At 45.0% G+C, this 19,500-nt stretch overlaps 1 protein-coding gene across 1 annotated transcript in view; it reads left to right on the top strand.

The window, feature by feature from the left end:
* The window catches only part of LOC146797305 (uncharacterized), a 164,006-nt gene extending 144,922 nt beyond the window's left edge, over window positions 1-19,084 (top strand). The window contains exons 6-7 of the mRNA XM_085624295.1: window positions 5,692-5,948; window positions 18,635-19,084. Coding sequence (XP_085480421.1) covers window positions 5,692-5,948; window positions 18,635-18,810 — 433 coding nt within the window. The 3' untranslated portion in view covers window positions 18,811-19,084. The remainder of the gene's footprint in view (window positions 1-5,691; window positions 5,949-18,634) is intronic.
* The last annotated feature ends 416 nt before the right edge of the window (window positions 19,085-19,500 follow it).

Genomic DNA, 19,500 nt, shown 5'->3' with positions numbered 1-19,500 from the left:
GTCTCTCTGGTACCACACCACAAGGACTTGTGTGTTTTTCTAAAACAACCTCAGGACACGGGACCGAGTCTCCATGTCCTTAAATAGTGTCGGCAACATTTCGGTTGCTTTCGCAGCCAGCCAATCAGACTGCTCAGCCCTGTGAGACCAAAAGGTCCAATGGGAAAAATGACTTCTCTGCCAATTTTTGCAGCACCGCAGGAGTACCATAATACTCCTGTGAGACAAACGTTCCGACATCACTATATTTACTCTATAGAGCTGAACAGATTTACAGCTAATAAAAAAGCACGCTTTCCAAGTAAAGATCTAGCATTCTGCCAAATTTGCTGAAATTTTGTTCTGCCAATTTTCCTGTATTGATTTGTAAAATATTCTATGGGAATTTGCATGGGGAAAACGTGTTTTTGGTCCCCTCCTTTCTCTCAGCCCCAGCTTGATAAATCACCACAAAAAGTTTTATGAAGATTTGTCAAAGGTGCCAAAGTTATTATCAAAACAAAAAGCGATCTTCTGATGGAAACTGTGACATAACATAAGACTACAAGGTGGCAATCGCCTCTGTGTTATATAGATATATAAACACCCGGTTTCAAAATAAATGCAGGAGAGAGTATTCAAGCACATCATTACATACTCCGGCCTGAGTCTGAGTTTGGCAGACGGTGCAGTGTTCGTACGGATGGCGAGGGACATTACCTCCACCGTCCTGATGGTTTTTGTACCTCTCAAAATTAGAGATGCCTGCCGGCCCAGCAGTTATCTGGCAGTAAAGGAAACCGAGGGTATTATGCACAAATGTACTGCTGATTTTTAATGACATTTTTAGGTGTAAAATTGGAATTGAATCTGACCTGACATAGTAGATTCAGTCTTAACTTTTCTACACAGCGGGACGAGGGAGCCGCTAAAAACTTAAAGGGCTTCACTAGCACATAGTGAGGCAAGGCACTGCGACCATTTTTCCTCCGATTGAGATAGCTAGAGCCGTCATTTTATGGTGAGAGCGCGCTCTAGCTTCCCTGAGCCCGCGATGTATTTAAAGAAGGATGCGCCAGTGGCGTGCCAAAGGCAAGTCCGTCTGCGCCCGTCAACGTCCCAGAAGCGTCCAGTGCCAGCCACTATGCTGGTTCAAATTCTAAAGGTAATCCACTATATTCCTATAGTTCCTCTCAATTATGCGAGCTGGTCCAAATAGAAACTTGCACACCTCTCGGTCTAGATACACCAGCCTGTACTGAGATCAAGTGCACGCTATGTGGATTCCACACTAATTCAAGGGACCAAGTTATCTTGAAACAGTCTCGGTAGGTTCCTAACTTCGTGGCACCTTTGATTAAAGCACGGCCCCTACCCAAACATGCTGATAACATATACGACCTGCTCTACAAAGAGGACCTAGACGCTCTATTCATTACTAAAACATAGCTCATAGACTCCTCTGGCCCAGACGTTTGTTCTGCAATCCCCAAAGGATTTAAAATTTGCAGGAAGAATCGGGGTAAGGGCGGAGGAGGGGGGGTAGCTATCATTTAGAGGGAAAATGTTACCCTTTCCCTTCTAAACATAATACATCTGGAGGGAGTAGAGGCCATGGGTTTTTGCCTCTCCCTCTCACCCAATCAATCGATATGTGGAGCATTAATATTTAGACCTTCTGGCGGAACGGGAGGGTTTATATCCTCTCTATGTAATGCTCTTGCCCCCTTTTCTCTTAGATATGCCTCTTCTGGGGGATTTTAACCTTCACATGGATCATGATAAAGAGAAAGAAATACCTGCCCTTCAGGTGAATATGGCGGCCATGGGCTTGACCCAGACAATATTCGCACCCACACACCTAGCTGGTCACGCATTAGACCAGATTTGCTCTAATCCACCCCTTGAAGCAGATGCCACTATCCCCATAGTCTGGTCAGACCACTACATGATTAGGTTCAGATGGGGCAGGGTAACAAAATCCTCGACCAATAAAGGCTACCAGAACGGTAAGAGCCGTCCACAAAGTCCAATCTGAGGCTTTCTGTAGGATGCTAAAAAAAGAAAGCTCTCTCTGACAAGTGATGTTGACCAGGATGTCAGTCTTATAGACAACTGGATTAAGGCCTCCACTCAAGCTTGAGCCCCGGAAAGGAGGCAACAATTATGCTGCATTAAACCATCCACTCCATGGTATGCTCACTCCCTCATAGAGAGCAAACTAGAGTGGAAGCACTGGGCGAGACAATGGAGGGTGGCATACTGTCCTATCACCAAACCTGAGTATAACGCAGCATTAAGAAAATACCACGAGGAAATTAAGATAGCGAAAAACCTTTATTTTGAGGCCAGAATCTTAAATGCTGGAAATCAATCCAAAGAGGTCTTTAAAATTGTTAAATGATTCACCCCCCAGAAGCCTGTACAGGCCAAAAACTGCCTACCATGGAATGGTGTGAACTATTGGCTCTCTTCTTTCATGAGAAAATGGCAACAATTCAAGTCAGTCTCCCCCGCCCCAGGGGGGAGTGCGGAGTTCTGTGTATTACCATAGTTTTCCATTGGCTCTCCTCCCATCAACTGAAATGAAATGCAGGGAAGACTGAGCTCCTCTTCTATGAACTAGGAGCGGAGGAAACATGGCAGACCTCTTGGGTGAAGGATATCCCTCCACCACCTACCCATACCACCTCGGTCAAAAATGTAGGTATTAATTTTGATGGACAACTCTTGTTTTGACACAAGTCAATGCAGTGGTGGGAACCTGTTTTGCATTACTAAGTATACTGAGAAAGTTCCTGTATCTCCTGTCTCTGACGACAAGACAACAGGTGGTCCAGGCTCTAATCCCATCAATACTGGACAATGACAATTCACTCTATCTGGGCCTGCCTGACTCCCTGACTGATAAGCTGCAGCTGGTTCAGAACGCAGCCGCTTGAACAATATTCTGCCTGCCTCATAATACTCACGTACCTCGACTTCTTCGTGACCTGCATTGGCTTCCGATCAGGAAGAGGATCACATTCAAGAGCCTACTCCTCGTCCATAGAGCTTTACGTGGGACAGGCCCTGGCTACGGACGAGCAAGAATTGGGATCTACACTCCCCCTAGAAATTGGTGCTCAGCAAACCTCTGTCTACTCAAAATTCTGCTTATCAATAAGGCAAGGCTCGGTGGCCGATCCTTTTCCCTCCTAGGCCCCTCTCTATGGAATAAACTTCCACTGGAACTTAGACCCATCAAAGCTACCCTTCTATTTCAGAAAAAGCTAAAAACTTGGCTTTTCTCCAAAATCTGACATCATTCCATATTCCCTCTCACTAGCCCTTTTCTGCACCAGCGCCGGGACACTCCTTGGAGTAACAGTTTGCGCTCTAGAAATACTTTTACATTACACTACATTAAAGGGAACCGGCAACACAGCCGTTCCTTTCAATGTACTAAAAGTTTGGTGAACGGCCACCAAATATTTGACTTGTTTTTTTGGGGGGGGGGCATGGGGGGGGGGAGAAACAAACTTCCAAAGTGGGAGCTTGTTTCTGAAAAACAAAACACTAATGACCAGACGCCCTGGGAGTTTTCCCCATACTGTCAGTTTCTTCAGTGTCAGAACTATCTACAGCTTGCAGCACCACTGACAATGCGACAGAGCATTAGACTTGTTCCAGGTTCTCTTACCGGCATATGAGCTGCCAGAGACAGTCCTGCCTGCAACCTTTGCGAGGAGGTCTCATCTCACATATCCAGCAGCACCACCTCTGGGTTGAATGAGAGTGGGTAACTCAACAATACCTCTATGGCCCTCAGAATCTCTTGGGGAACATTGGACTGGTCTTTGTGTGTGTCCATACCCTTAAAATATAATCTTCGAACGATTTTCCCTCTAATGAAAACGTCAGTATCCTTGCGGAAAATAACCTCAGAGGTCAGCTCGTTCATGTATGACCTGTCATGTTATGCCTGATTTCCATTATCGAGATATCATTTTTACTTTTCCGAAACTGGAATTATTATTGTATTTGTCCTGTCCCTCACTGCCACGTTTTTCTCGAAGTGACAGACAGGAAAAAATAGGCCTTACACCGTCCACCTTGAATACGGTGAATGGAATTATGTCCTACCTGCGATGGCCTTTACCATGTTTTATCTTGAGCCTGTTAATAAGATTCTTCCCTGCCTTATTTCCTTTTTAGTAAACTGTTTATCTGAGTCTAAGTAACATTAATTACCCCCTGATCAATCATTGACGCTTCAGCTGTCATCTAATTCTAGTGAGTTTCTTAATATCTTGTCATTTATTTTGGATCTCCAACTCTGCAGACTTCCTCCTTGTCTGGATATGATCAGTAGGTTGCACTCAAGGGTAGGTTGCACTCAAAGGTAGGTTCCACTCAAGGGTAGCTTACACTTAAGGGTAGGTTGCACTCAAGGGTAGGTTGCACTCAAGGGTAGGTTGCACTCAAGGGTAGGTTGTACAAGGCAGGAACCGCGACTCAGGTAATTAATAGGCTCAGGAACTACTCACCAGTTCTACAACTCAAAATGAGAAAAAAATCAGACAGAAACCGGTTAGGTAGAGACATTAGAGGACCGGTCCCTGGAGACTGGGGCAGCTGACGAGGAGAAGGGATGTTTGGATCATTGCAAAAGACACACAATACTAAAGAGGTTGAAGATAGGCCATCAGAAAGGCAAAGGGTGAGCATCTCCAGAGCAGAGTAAGAAGGGACAACAGGAGGAAACGGATGCCTCAAAACTACCATGTGTTGCTAGGTTGTTGCTGCTTTCTCCTAGCAGTTCTTTTAAATCCTTCTTGAAGTTGAATTGCCCTCAAGTTAGGCTGCCTCTACCATCCGGTAAATGCTCAGGTGTTCTGAACTTCCCAATTTTTCCCTTAGACTCCGCCACCAGGGGCTTATTGAGATTTGCAGTGCATCCCTAGTGGAGGTTACAACTCCCAAAATTTGGAAACTAGTGGTAATTTTGCACTTGTTAAAAATGTCAAATGCAGAATCCTTTGCTTATGGAAAACTAGCATTTCTGTGGAACATAAACAGAACTTTCCTCTACTATTCTAGGATTGTATTAGTTTCCAGAACCAAGGTGGATTGTGTTTAAAGCAAAGTGCATTGCGTTTGTGGCATTTCATTGGATGGGCACTCAATATCTGCTCTTTGATTATATCCTCAACCATTGCTTGAGAGCCGTTGAAGCTCTCCTTGTGCTTGTTCCCAAGGTTTGCTGGATCTGCATGAAGGACAAGCTTTGTCTGTTACTGTGGCAAAGTTATGGAACTCCTTGCCCTCTCTGTGTCCTCTTAGCTACCTTAGGATGCATGACTACCAGTCTGCCTTTCTAAGAGCTTTGAAGACCTGTCTGTTTCCCAACTGGGCTATCTTCTGTTTGCTACCGTGTCAGTGCCCCCACACTGTCTCAGTATTAGAGCACTTTACAAATTGATATTGCGTTACATGCATTGCTTGAACGTCTCAGGGTGAATAGAGCACGCGTCATAGTAATGATGCAAACATTGTGTAGAATATCAACCAATTTCTTAGGCCGATTCTTTCTACTGTGATGAGTGAAACACTTCAAGGAATAGTTTGTAGGTTTTACTGATGATGCTCCATTTTGTACAGCTGGCCCACATCTTTTTTGCTTAGTAAAGAAGTTATGTCCGTCTGTCTCCTTCTTTACCCTTCTTACAGATGCTTTATGGACTCAACTATGCACAGTTATGAATCTTCCAATCCGAGAGCTCAGCAATTTGAATTCCATGTGTTCAAATTTGGAGATTCTCCAGAGGTCTACCTCCATTGCGATGTCATCGTCTGCCACAATGACTCTTCCCCAAATCACTGCACTCAAGGATGCTCTGGACAGAGGCATAAGAGGGACAGCAGTGGGTCAGGGAGCCATCCCCAGTCAGCAAGACTTTCCCAGGGACCCATCATTTTTAACCATGGTAAGTCCAGCACCACAGTATGGTCGCATTACATGTCAGAACTGGTGACAAGTAAGAAAAGGTACTCAAGTACGTATGGGTGACATGAGGTATTCATATCAACGGAGGGGGTGATAATGTTTTATGGTAAGTGGGTGACTCTATACAATGTCTTGCTCCATATTTCTTATTACAGGCATGTTCTGACATCAGACAGACGTAACAAGAAAATGATTCATTTATTTGCTAATAACTTGTTACAAAAGACTAGTGAAATCCCCATACCCCCATCACTTCAGACTGAGGATGCTGGAGCACAACGGTCATGTCAGGGAGTTTGTTTGATAAAAGAAAAAAACAATGACCCTAAAACGCTGTGAATAATCAAATAATCTCGGTCATGTCAGGGCCCACATAGGGTTGGCCGAGTGACACAGCAGCCTGGTAGCCTTGTGGCCAACATGCCGCCAGGGCAATGGTTTCCAGTGGTGCAGCCAGCTGAGGTTCTGTTTTGCCCCGCCTCTAAATGTGGTAGAGGAAGCTTGAGAGGGTAATGTAGCAGCACTGCCAGTTTATGGAGGTGCGCCCATCCTACCAAAATCTAAATGAACCTCTCCTGGTTGGATACACGCTGGCACCCCCATGAACTACAGTGAGGCCAGTGTGCTACCCATCATCAGTGGCCATTTAGCTTTGTGCTTGGTCACTCTCTCAATGTGTTTGTGGGTCTCTCCTTCTTTTGGCATCCCAAACACTTTGGGAAACACTTTCGGACTTGTTACGACACAGTCACTGTCTCAGGACCGACCGACCTCCGGTGGGAGGTTCCGACCTCCTGATTACGATGCGACCGAACACTGTTCAGTCGGATACTCACATTTCTTGATGGGAGCTTGTGCTACAGCAGTAAACCGGCTATAATACAGGTTGCCATGAAGAAATGGGGGTGCATGTAAACCCTGCACACTGTGGCCGGCACCCCATGGTGCCTGTCATACAGTGCATGGATTAACAGGGGAACCATTATAAACCAATGGGGTAACCCAATCACTGTCCGCGGACCTGGGTATCATGTAGTATAGAAAACAGATGGTCCTAGACTCTTTTGTCATGCATCAAGTCAAAGACATTTATAATTCAAATACAGTTTTCTGCATGCATAAGATCAGCACATGTTAATTAATATATGTAAGACTTTCAAATATGCACCTTTAGAAAGGAGAAGGCACCCACTGATTCTTAAAGAGAGTATCTGTTTTATTCACAGAACAGTTTTTTCTGGTAAACACATTACCAAGTTACATAGTAATCAAGAGGTTGCTCCAAAACAAGGGATGTGAAGGAGTAGTGCTCGTGTGTGGAAAAGTAAAAAAGGTCGCAGAGTGAGGAAAGTTCAAAAGAAAGTAGTTACTACAATTATTTTAATTTGAACTGGTTGTAAGTAACATCAGCACCAGTCAGTTGTGGCCTGTCCATCATTTATCATTTTCGTCATTAATTTAAACAATTTTCAAATATTGCAGAGAGGTATAATCTGTTGGTTGGACGGGATAATAGTGACATATGGTACAGGCCTCAATGGGGATGAATGTCGACGTTTCGACTCGACTTAATGCGTTGAGGGTATTTTAACCCTCCGCTGCGGGTCTTCCTCAGGACAGGGGAAGAGTGGGAGGCAACCTATGGGGATAAGCGTGAAATGGGAATTAAATACCCTAAAAGGATTAGACTGATAATAAATGGGACCTTAACGTGCCTGGGTTACTGACCTATTGTAGGTGACTGTAGTTGGCTCTGATCACAGCTCCCGGGGGTGCGTAGTCTGTAAAGGGGATGAAGGTGCATATTAGATTACCCATTCCATAATGGGATCAATCAATGAGAGTAAGAAAACCCATTGCTCACTCACCCGCGTCACAATTGCCGTGTATTTGAGATAATCCAATGTGGGCGCATCCAAAGCCCAGTTAAGAAAACAGCCGTAGTGCTGTATAGTTAGGAAACTAAGTCCATAAGCAGGGGGAACCGATCACCCTAATTTATCTGCAATCAAAGAGGCCAAAAGGAATCCGAGCACAGTATTGTGAAAGAAAGCACTGAGAGAGTTCACCGCCTCGTGGAGATGTGCAAAATCAATACCTTAAAGAACTTGGGAGCATATTATCAAGACAGGCGATAAAATTATCGCCGCTTTAGCGGCAGAAAACTGCTGCTAAAGCGGCGATGATGGGCTTGATAATATGCTCTATGGAATTCCAATTGAAGCCCAGGTTAGACGTCCTTCACATCTAACATGGGCTTCAATTGGAATTCCATAGAGCATATTATCAAGCCCATTATCGCCGTTTTAGTGGCAGTTTTCTGCCGCTAAAGCGGCGATAATTTTATCGCCTGTCTTGATAATATGCCCCTTGATTCTATCAGCCCGGGGGATTCTAGTACTTCACTCATCAAAATACGGCACAAGAATGTCCGACGCGAAGAGTGCCGTGATAGACGAAGAGCGTCTGCCTGACCTCCGGGCTTACGCGTCAAGAAAAGCCCGGGGGAAGGTATTGAAAGACAGACTGGGGAGTAATTTGAAATACAATACAATACATATAGGGCATAAAATATAACAGCTAATGACAGACACAGAATGCAGTACATTCCAGTACATATGCCAAGACACAATGCAATAAAGGGCACAGTAAATATACATTCCCATCGTTCATAATACACAGACAAATACAGTGTATGATACAATGAACAAAGTAGATATGAAATGCCGCATGAGTTAAAATATAAACATTATTTACAAATTTGATGGAATCCGGTTAACTGAAGTGGTAGAAAAAACAAATAACAACATATACATCACGGAGAGGAGACATACAGTTGGGAAATGCATGTGGCAGATGTAACATAATTAGCAAACTCTCAGACATTGTTTAATGCCGCCATGGCAATTTCCTCATATTCATTCAATCCTTTCAGAACAGTATCAAAGATGTGTATCCATTTACACAACACTTACACTCATGGTGTTGGCGAAGTTGCCCCCCCTCGGGTTGATCTTCACTTTCTCAATAACCCACCACTTAAGACTCTCAGCTGAGTGCCCGAATGTGGTGGAATGCTCAACAAGGGGTGCACCCTGGACCTTACAGCGTATTCTGCTGCAATGTTGCAGGATATGGGCTTTTACTTTCTGTACGGTCTGCCCAATATATAGGAAATCCCTTGGGCAGGTTATTGCATATATTACACCCATAGAATTGCAATTTGTGTGGCTCTGTAATGTGTGAGTGTAATTATTATGTGTAAAATGGTTAATCTCCTTTGTCATTGGACAGGCCTTGCACTGTCCACATTTGAAATGCCCTTTTACGGGTGGGATCTTCCAAAGCTACAGTTGGTTGTCCCTGGTTTTGGTAGGAAGTAATGATTTCTCCACATGGTCTTTCACGTTATTGCCTTTCCGGGGCATCCTCGGTACCCCCTCGGCCATCAACCGCAGACCGCCGGGGCAAAGGGGCTCTGTTAGGAGCCCCCAAAGTCGCGTTCTGACAGCCTTTTCATGTCAGAAAGGCCGGCACAGAAAGGCTTTGGGAAACTGACATTGTAATTCCGACAACGGAAACGCTGCCCATAGGGGAGGTGCGGTTCCGACCGGCCAGAAGACTCCGAGAGCCGGTCGGAACCGGGTCAGAATGACCGGCCGGTTTACGCTCTGACCACTGACATCGTAATTCGGTAGTCGGACCGCAAACCGACTGTGTCGGTCGGAAAGCCTCCGACCGCAGTCGGAAGGCTTCCGATTAGCGGTCAGAGGCTTTCCAACCAATATCATAATCAGCCCCATTATCTCAGTTGTCTTTATTGCCCAGTTTGACAGGAAGATAATATTTCCATTTCTCTACCCTGTCAAGCATCTGGTCGCATTATTTTTCTAAGATTTCTACAGTTGTTGGTACCTTCTTCTTTGGGCTGTACACCTTCTTACTCAGGTCTATTATTGACTCCGATACTTTAAACTGAAAAGTTTCCAGCTCTACCAAGCAGCCTTTTTTGCACTGTGCCACTGGAACCAAGTTGCACCTGATTGAAGAGCCCCAGCTAGAATGGAATCGGTTTTGCATCGCTTGGTTCCCGTTCAGGGAGGACCTGCCCTGGCAGGTTGGGCTGGACTGTTCCTACTGTAGCAGGGTCAAGACTGATTTGTGTAAGGCTGGGTCTAATCTAAGGTGGCATGATGGGTAGAAAACAGTGAGCTCAGTTGTGGCCGGGGTAATTACCAGTGGCTGAGATTATTTCAAGCATTCCATGCATTCCACCCTTAATTGTTTTGTTCCTGCAGATTCATCAAAGGCACACTCCTGCGTCTGCCTGTGGAGCCTAGTGCCACTGGGCCCCTTATGTCTGTGGTTCTGTTCACTTGTTGAAAGCTGTATGGGCCCCAGGATCACTCTTTGTCCAATATGGTTCATTGCAAATCAGTGTAATTTTACTTCTCGTGAGGTTCTCCAGTTTTTTAATGTTATATCATGTTATATGTTGATTTGTATAGCGCACTAATTAACTTAGAGCAGTGATCTTCAAACTTTTTAATGCCGCGCCCCCAGTGAAAAAGAAATCATCGCCCCCTTAGAATTTTCACAATTATTCTATTAAATTGGCAATATTTAAATATGTCTAGACGTATTTAAACATTGCATTTAAGTTCTGACACCATTTAAAAAATGCAATTGAATACATGATTGCCAAACATACTATTGCGGTCATACAGGCCTTACTAATGCGGACAAGTATCCACAGTGTTATTATTAGAAGTGGGAGTGGGGGATTTGAATAACGTTTGGAGTCCCTTCCTTTTGTCACTTCTTCTCAGCTAGGATATAAAGCATGTTAGTGATTGCCCATTATAGAGTGGCTTACTGCCGCTCAGTTTTTGCAGCTTAAAACAAAGCACCTTTATCAGCATAATGCTTCTTTTGGCCAGAGCCTGACCCCCTCCCCCTCCACCTGGACCACTTGAGGCCCCCTTAGGGAAGCCTGCCCAGCCAGTTTGAATACCCCTGCCCTAGAGGGTATACAGGCACTTTGCAAGGTATGTAGGCGTGTGGTCACAAAGTGCTTTAATGAAGAGCCAGGTCTTCAGCCTCTTCAGAACTCAATAAGTGAGCAGGAGGCTGTGATGTGCTGAGGGAGGTCGTTCCATGTCTTGGGTGCGATGTAGAAGAATGAGCGACGTTCAGTTTTGGTTTTGCCAATGCAGGGCATGTGTGCGAGTGAGAGTGAGACAGAGAGGTGGCTTGGTGAAAGTGTACATGGCTGCTCAGATATTCTGGTCCTGTGATGTGTAGAGCTTTGTATGTGTGCGTGAGAAGTTTGAAGTGGCTGCCCTTGTGAATGGGGAGCCAGTGAAGCTTCCTGTGGTGGTGTTATGTGAATGTGGCATGGGAGGTCAAGTATTAGTCTTGCGGCTGCGTTCTGGATGGTCTGTAGTCTGTGTAGGAGTTAAGTGGAGATTCCAGTGCAGAGAGAGTTGCCATAGTCTAGCTTGTGTGATGGTCCGTCTGGTGTTCTGAAGTAGCCATTTGAAGATCTTTTGCAGCATGCACAGGATGTGGAAGCAGAAGGTGCACACTGCGTTGCAGTGAGCTTCATGTTGAGCTTGTCATCTAGAATCCCAGATTTCTTGCGTGGTCTGTGGGTGTTGGTCCTAGCTTCGACGGCCACTAGATGGAATCCCATAGGGAGGTCTTGATGCCAATGACCAGTACTTCTGTCTTGTCGGAGTTCAGCTTCACATCCAGTCTGTTACCATGGTCATATGTTTGGTGAAGTCGGTTCTGGTGGTGTTTGTCTTGTCCATCAGGGAGAGGATGAGTTGGGTGTCATCCGCGTAGGAGGCCACAGGGGAGTCAGGAACCCACTGATTTCAGAGGTGTTATTTCGCCCCCACTTAGACATAGTATCTGATGCCCAAATGAGCATCCCTGGTCCACACTACTGACACTTCACAGAAGCCGCATGGAGCATTGTTGCACACTTTGGTAACACTTTCATCTCCTCCTGAGTATTATCCCACAATCTCATAGATTAAATCAACCCTCTCCTTGTCGGAACCCACTTCTTTATTTCTGTGTGCCCCCTTGCCAATCCTTAAAAGGCACTTGAGACCCCATCCCCGTGAGGTGAGGGGGACTGTGGGGCCGAATAAGGCTTGGGGAAGGGGGCTGCATGCCCCATTCACTCTTTCTAAAATTAAGTTTGCCCAGGGCACAGCACCGAGAGTGGGGTCCCCGTGACCTAATAAGACGCAGGGTTTTTGGCCCTGGGCGATGGAGTCCCCGGAGCCTATTAAGGCTCGGGAGGGGGGCACAACACTTTAATTAATTACTCAGCCCTGGGGGATGGGATGTTGTCCCTGGGTCCAAATAAGGTTTGGGGAGGGTGGCTGCACGACCTCTCCCCTTTTTTATACAATTAAATTGGGATGGAAGGCATGCAGCCCCCCTTCTGGAGCCTTAAAATATCTCAGAGCCACATCCCCAGGGTCAAAAAACAATAAAAAAGGGGAGAGGTCCGCATGGCCCCCCTCCCGTAACTTATTAGGCCCCGGTGATCCCATTACCCAGTGGTGTGTGTTTTTTGAATGGGGATGGAGCATGCAACCGTCCTCCCAGAGCCTTCTTTGGCCCTGGGACCTCATCTCCAGGGGCTAAATTCTAAGGGGAGAGGAGCTGTGCCATAAAATGAACCCGGAGAATGGGGTGCCCGGGCATAAGATGGCTGGGGAAGGGGTTCACAAGCTCCCACTCCCCTTCTTTATTGGTTTATCCCCAGGGCGTGAAAAGGGTGGGGGAGGGGCCACTCTGCCCTTTCTCTTTTTCATTATAATTGGCCCCGCGTGTGGGATGGGCTCCCCTGGGGCCCACAAAGGCTTGTAGAGGGGACTTCATGCCCTGCTCCCCTGTTTAATTATAATTGACCACAGGGGATAGGGTCCTCTGGCATTTTAAGGCTTGGCAAGGAAGGCCACACGGCTCATCTCTCCTTTTTATTGGAACTGACCCCATGGGATGGGGTCCTTGGGTCCAATTAATGGTCGGGGAGGGTCTGCATGCCCCACTTTCCTTAAAACACATGTGATTTGGCCCCAGGGGGTGGGGTCCCTGGGCCCCAAATGCCAACTCTACCTGGGACCGTGTGCTGCGTATGGCTGGCTACCTTCAGGTGGCTGCTTGCGGTAGCTGGATGCAGGGCCTGGCTGCAAGTCAGGCCCTGCGGTCAACCCCACACTGTGTGTGATAAAAAAAACTGTGCGCAGCGTTGGGTTGGCTGACTGTAAGGGGGTTGGCAACTGCCTGCTGTGCATTGCCATGGCCGTACGCAGCGGGGGGTTGGCTGCCTGTAGGGGATTTGGTGCAGGACCCGACGGCAGGCCAGACCCTGCAGCCAACCACCCACCACACATGGTCAAAGGCAGAACGTGGCAGGGGGTTGGCTTTAAATATGGTAATAAAATATTACTGTACGTTTAAAAAAAAAACCTAGAAATTCACTGAAAAAAAACCAAAGACTAAAGTAACATTCAAGTTAAGTGGGATAAAAAGATATTTTTGGTTAAAATAAAACCTTAGAAATTCACTGAAAAAACTCAAAGGTTAAAGTAGCCTTATTGTTAGGTGAATATGTCAGTGACAACATTAACGTTTGGAACAGAAACAACCACAGAAATTCACAAGTTAGAGTTCGCCTCAGTAATTGACTGCTTATGACCTCACATATTTAGTCACTAATGACATGTTCTATGACATCATTTATGGCATCACTGATGACATCTCAAAACATATCATTGATGACATCATCAAAAGAGTGTGTTTATAGTTTATATAGTGGCGGGTAACTACCATTTTACATTTCTACCTAATTTTGTACAACCTGTGTCCAGATAATTACTGTAAGTGTTTGCAAAACGCAGGTGCTCCTAATGCATCATAGACGAGTAGAGGTATTGAACACGTTTTCAATCTTTGTATTGACGAGTACCTCTATGTGCATGTAATATCATTTTCCACACAAGTTGTTTGGTACTGCAGAAAAAGTTTTCAACAGGGCAAAGATTCTAAGGACTTCATACTAAGGGGCATACTTACAAGACCTGTGTGACGCTGGAACGTCACTTTTTGTGATGTTCCAGTGACGTACAGAGCTTGACCATACCTACAAAGCCACGTAAAAGCACCCTGAGCGGCGTTTCATGGCCTTTTACATATGGGGTAAGGCGAGGCAGCGCAAGTCGCTGCCTTGCCTTACTCTGAGTGAAAGAGACATTCCATGGGTGTTGCTGTGGGTGTTCCCACTCAACACCCATGAAATTTGACGCTGCCCCAGAGTCACAACATCAGGTAAACCTGGGGCAGTGCCAAACCCTTGCTCCTCCCTAGAGCAGGCATAACGAGGAGAAATGTTTACATTTCTCCTCGTTCTTTCCTCTTTCCATGTGTGATGCATCTGGCAGCACACATAGAAAGAGGAAAACACCTCTTGTGATTGTTTTTGGAGGAATGTGCCCCTTCCTGCACAAAAACGATCACGCCAATAATACAGTCACCTGGCCTCATGGTGGAAGGGTGCCTGCATTGGCGCACGGCTGCAAAATGTGCGCCGGCACTGGCTCAAAGGACAGGAATGCACCGTATCTTGTAAATGTGGTGGATATCTGCCCTTTCAAATTGGCGTAGGGCAGCACAGCAAAATGATTTGAGATGCTGCCCTATGCCAATTCCTTGTTAATGTTAGATTATATTTATAGAGCGCCAATCACCAAAGGTCTCTAGGCGCTAGTAGCGTGGACCGGAGCCCCCTGGTCCCAAGTGTAGTCAGCGCACTGTAGGTGATTTTACCTGAATGCCTCAGTAAATAGGATGGTTTTGAGTCTTTTCCTAAACAGAAGTAGCATGGGCTCCCTACGCATATTGTCCGGAAAGCTTGTTCCAGATCTGGGGGATCACGAGTGAGAAAGCCCGTCCCCCCAGCGTAGTTCTGTTAAAGCACGGGCAGGCCAGCAGGCTGGCCTCAGATGACCGGAGGTGGCGTCTAGGCACATAGGGCGTCAGGCGATCTTTGATGTATTTGGGCCCCACTCCATGTTTAGCTTTATTCGCGATGCAGAGACCCTTGAACCTGACCCTCTACTTGATAGGGAGCCAGTGTAGCTGTTTTAGCAGGGGGTAGCATGTGCTCTTCTTGGTAATTTAAAAATCAGCCTTGCTGCATCATTTAAAACCACCTGGAGTTTCCCCAGGAGTTTGTCAGGGAGCCCTGTGTATACAGCATTGCCGTAGTCCAATCGTGACAGTATTAAGGCCGTCACGACGGTGTGCATGGTAGAGAATGACAGCAGGGTACCGAGCTTTCAGAGTTGCCGCAACAGACCTGTGCAGCTCCCCACTACCGCTGACACCTGATTGGTTAAAGTTACTTTGGTGTCCAGTTCAATGCCAAGGCTCTTTACGACTGGTACTGGTGTAGGGGTGGTGCTGAGTTCTTGGGGCCAGAAAAGCTTTGACCAGGGTGAGGCCTCTGTGGTTAGAGCCAGCACCTCTGTCTTATCCGGGTTCACTTTCAGTGAATTAGATGTCATCCAGTTCATGGTGAGCCGGAGGAGGTTCTGTACGTTGAGCTGTGCTTGGGGACAGTTTTTGACTCGGACAATTAGCTGAGTGTCATCGGCGAAGTTGAACACCTGGCAGTCTAATTTGCCAGTGCTTCAACTAGCGGCTGGAGGTAAATATTGAACAGTAAGGGGGACAGCGCGGAGCCTTGTGTGACCCCCAAAGTAGGACACCCTGCCTGGACCTACATTCCCCTCGTTGGACTTTTTGAGACCGATTTTTCAGGAAGGAGGTAATCCACTGAAGAACCGTCCCGGTGACTCCCAGCAGTTGGACACGGGCCAGCAGCTGCGCATGGTCCACCGTGTCAAACGCGGCTGAGAGATCCAATAAGATACCCCCAAGTATGTAAGCAGCCAAGAGACATTGGACAGAATCATCTTAGCATGACAATCTCTACATAATATACAAGACTGTGTGGACCAGGTATCAGGGGCGGCTCCTCCGCTACGGTGTACGAGCGTCGCCCCGCTGCTTTCAGAGTAGTGCAGAGGAAAAATAAAATTATAATAACAAAATAATTATTCTCATTTTATTTTTCTGTTCCAAGGTGCGGGAAGGGGTGGATCTGGCCAGAGCAGGGGCCAGAGGAGGAGTGATGAGCACACTCAAAGTCCGCATGAATGTTTGATTGGCCGTCTTGGGCCGGCCAAACATTCATGTGCACTATGCATGTTCCCCACCAGTCTGCATTACACAACCTGGTGGGGAACATGCACAGGCTCACTGTCCACATCTGAGCACCGAACCACAGTGCTCAGACTAATCACAATGCTGCATGCAGCGTTGTGATTGGCTATGTGGAACTTAGGGGAACCAATCACAATGCTGCATTGCAGCGTTGTCATTAGCTTAGGGAGCCTGGGAGCCCGGGTGCTTCCTGCGACAAGGAGCGGCGACTGGAGACACGACAAGCAGGTAAGTTTTCTTTCTTTTTTACTTTCGAACACCCCCAACGCCGCATCCCCCCCACAACAATTCCCGACCAGCCACCACTGCCAGGTATTAACCTGTGTACATGTGCTTGTTTTGCTTCAGAAGATGGCCTATCTGTAAAGTTTGTATCGCAGTATGAAGGCTACAGGGAGTATGATCTTTAGCACCTTGAGGCCTTGGATATTTTAAGTGCACAGTAGATACTTTTTAATACTTTATGGTGTATTTCTCATGAAGTTTTGCTGTCTGCAAACAGTGGGGTGCAGAGTAAACTGTCTCCATAGCTAAATACTGTTTAGAGTACTCACTTTTCCATTGATATCCACTTCACTTCTCACTGTAGGTTTGGTGACTGTGAGCGGTTTGATACAGGTATAGACTGTCGCCAGTAGGTCATTACTTATGTTACAGTCATTGAGTATCTGGAGAATATTGGTTTTCTCTGAACAGTTGTATACAGTTTGGACACTGTGTGCAGTAGAGGTTACCCTTTTATCTGTGGTTGTTAGTCAACATGAACTAGGTTACCCGTGAAATGCATGGTATAGGGTCAATGTTGCACATAACGCATGCTTGCTACACCTAAGGGAACTGTATCTGTGATGGCATTAACGATGCTACATATTATTCGGAGCTATTTTATACTTACTTTCAGGCCTCTAATGCCATACTGGTGTATAGAGTAATGTGCACAAAAGAAGCTTGGATGATGGATGATGTCAGCAGTGTTGTAAACAATGATGTCATTTTATATGACATCAGTGATGTCATAAATGAAGTCATAGAACATGTCATAAGTGATGCGATATGTGAGGTCACAAGCAATGCATGGTGGAGACGCAAGTTATAATTAGGTCTGCTAAATATAACTGGTGAATTTCTGTGTTTTTTTTAGTTCAAAACGCATATTCATCTAACTATAATGTTATTTTTACTTTTGATTTTAATCCACACACATAATTAAGGTTTTTGCAAAATCTTTCAATTTTCCAACCTTTAAGAAGGTCTAAGCTTAAATTAAAAAGTGGATAAATCCTACAAAAATACTTCTGAATTAAGAAGTCTTATGCAAAGACAATTTTTACAAAAAAAATATTTTTCTCTAACTATTTGTCAAGAATAGTCATGCTTGGGTGTTATTCAGTTTCAAACCACACACAAATATTTCCAGACAAACATAACTTCACCCACTCTAGTTATTGCGTCTCTTGCAAAGGCACCTTCCAGTCTGAGTACCACTTGTGTGTGTGGGTGGGGGTGGTGATGTCTTATTATCTCACTGCTTCCATTGATTTTTCATAAATTCCTGTAAATCATCTTTAATCAAATCCATTCTCTTATGCTTTCTCACTCTCATTCTACAATCATGAATATTTTAGTCTCTAATAAATGGAGACTTGGTATGTTTCAGGTGCATGGGTGAATTTTTCTAAAGCGAAATCATCGATTCCCTCCTTCCCTAAGTCCCTTGGGGCTTTTAACGAAAAATATTGAGAAAACAGAACAAATCAAAGCCCTCATTCCAATTTGATATCATGAAGGATTCCTTTGCAAACATATTTCGTAAACTCAGTGACCACCTGTATTTGGTTGTTAAGGGACTGACAGGTACATTAAATATGCCAAGCAGGTGTAGACCAATCTTACCATGTTTACCACAGAGAGCACATGCACTTTACACTGGACAGCAGTGCTAAAGTGCCCAGAGTCCTAAAACCACCAACACCATGTCAGAAAAAAGGCTAGGAGAAAGGCAAAAAGTTTAGGGATGACCCTGCAAAAAGGCCAGGTCCAACAATTAGCTTTTGCTTTCTCACTCTCATTCTACAATCATGAATATTTTAGTCTCTAATAAACGGACACTTGGTATGTTTCAAGTGCATGGGCAAATTTTTCTAAAGCAAAATCATCGATTCCCTCCTTCCCTATGTCCTGTGGGGCTTTTAACTAAAAATATTTAGAAAAAATAACAAATCAAACCCATATTCCAAATTTGATATCATAGAAGCTTCCTTTGCAAACATAATTCTTAAACTCAGTGACCACCTGTATTTGGTTGTTTCTACAGATTTGCTTATTAATATGATATTACGTTCCATGTTTCAGGAATGATCCTCAAGCAGGCAAGATCTCAAGAAGAACAGAAGCTTTCTACCAACTCAGCCCTCATTGGCGGGATCTGTGGCATTTGCCTTCTGGCCGCTATGGCATTGATTATACAGAGAAGATATTATAGAACACAAAGCCAGGGGTACAGGATCCTACAGGGAGAAGAGGAGTGACTCCTGAAATCTCCAAGGATCCGACTGTAAGATGTATTTTAGGAAGAAACAGAGCTGACGAGACTTAAGGGAGCAGAGTCCTCAAATCACAGCCTAGATGTATCAATCATATGCGGGGGTATATATTAAAACTTGAATGCATATTTTAATTCAACAAAGCATCAGTTTCGCATGATTTAATGCATCTCGCGACTAATGAAGATTTAATACCATTGGAATATTTAATTTCCACAAATGTACTGTCTGTTTGTTTGAAATATATAATAGACTTGTAGAGTATGGCTATGATCATGTTTTAACCTGCTTTGATTATTTAATTGGATAGACTAACGTCTGATAATTTAATTGAAATTCATCTAAAAAGACCTGTAGGTTGACAGTATTAATTGTACCTAAATATCTGATCCAGTTGTTTGCTCACATTCCATTTTCCATTTGCACACTCTGTTAAGATGACTCTGCCTAGCTCAGAAACAGGTGTGAGGGAGGAATGTGTTTGCTATTGAGAATTTTCTTTATCCACTAATCCACCCAGGACTTCATAAATGTCATCTGTCAGGGTGTCACATTTCTTACATATAGCATTTAAAACACTTATTTGCAGTAAGAATTCGTAGGGAAGAGTCAGTGCAAGAAGATTTGCTTCATAAGAAACTCCACAAATAAAAACCATCATATGCTAGAATAATG

The sequence above is a fragment of the Triturus cristatus genome, chromosome 9 (assembly GCF_964204655.1).
Source record: "Triturus cristatus chromosome 9, aTriCri1.1, whole genome shotgun sequence".
Classification (NCBI taxonomy): domain Eukaryota; kingdom Metazoa; phylum Chordata; class Amphibia; order Caudata; family Salamandridae; genus Triturus; species Triturus cristatus.
The sequence above is the reverse complement of the archived record's forward strand: the minus strand, read 5'-3'. Positions and strand labels throughout refer to the sequence as shown.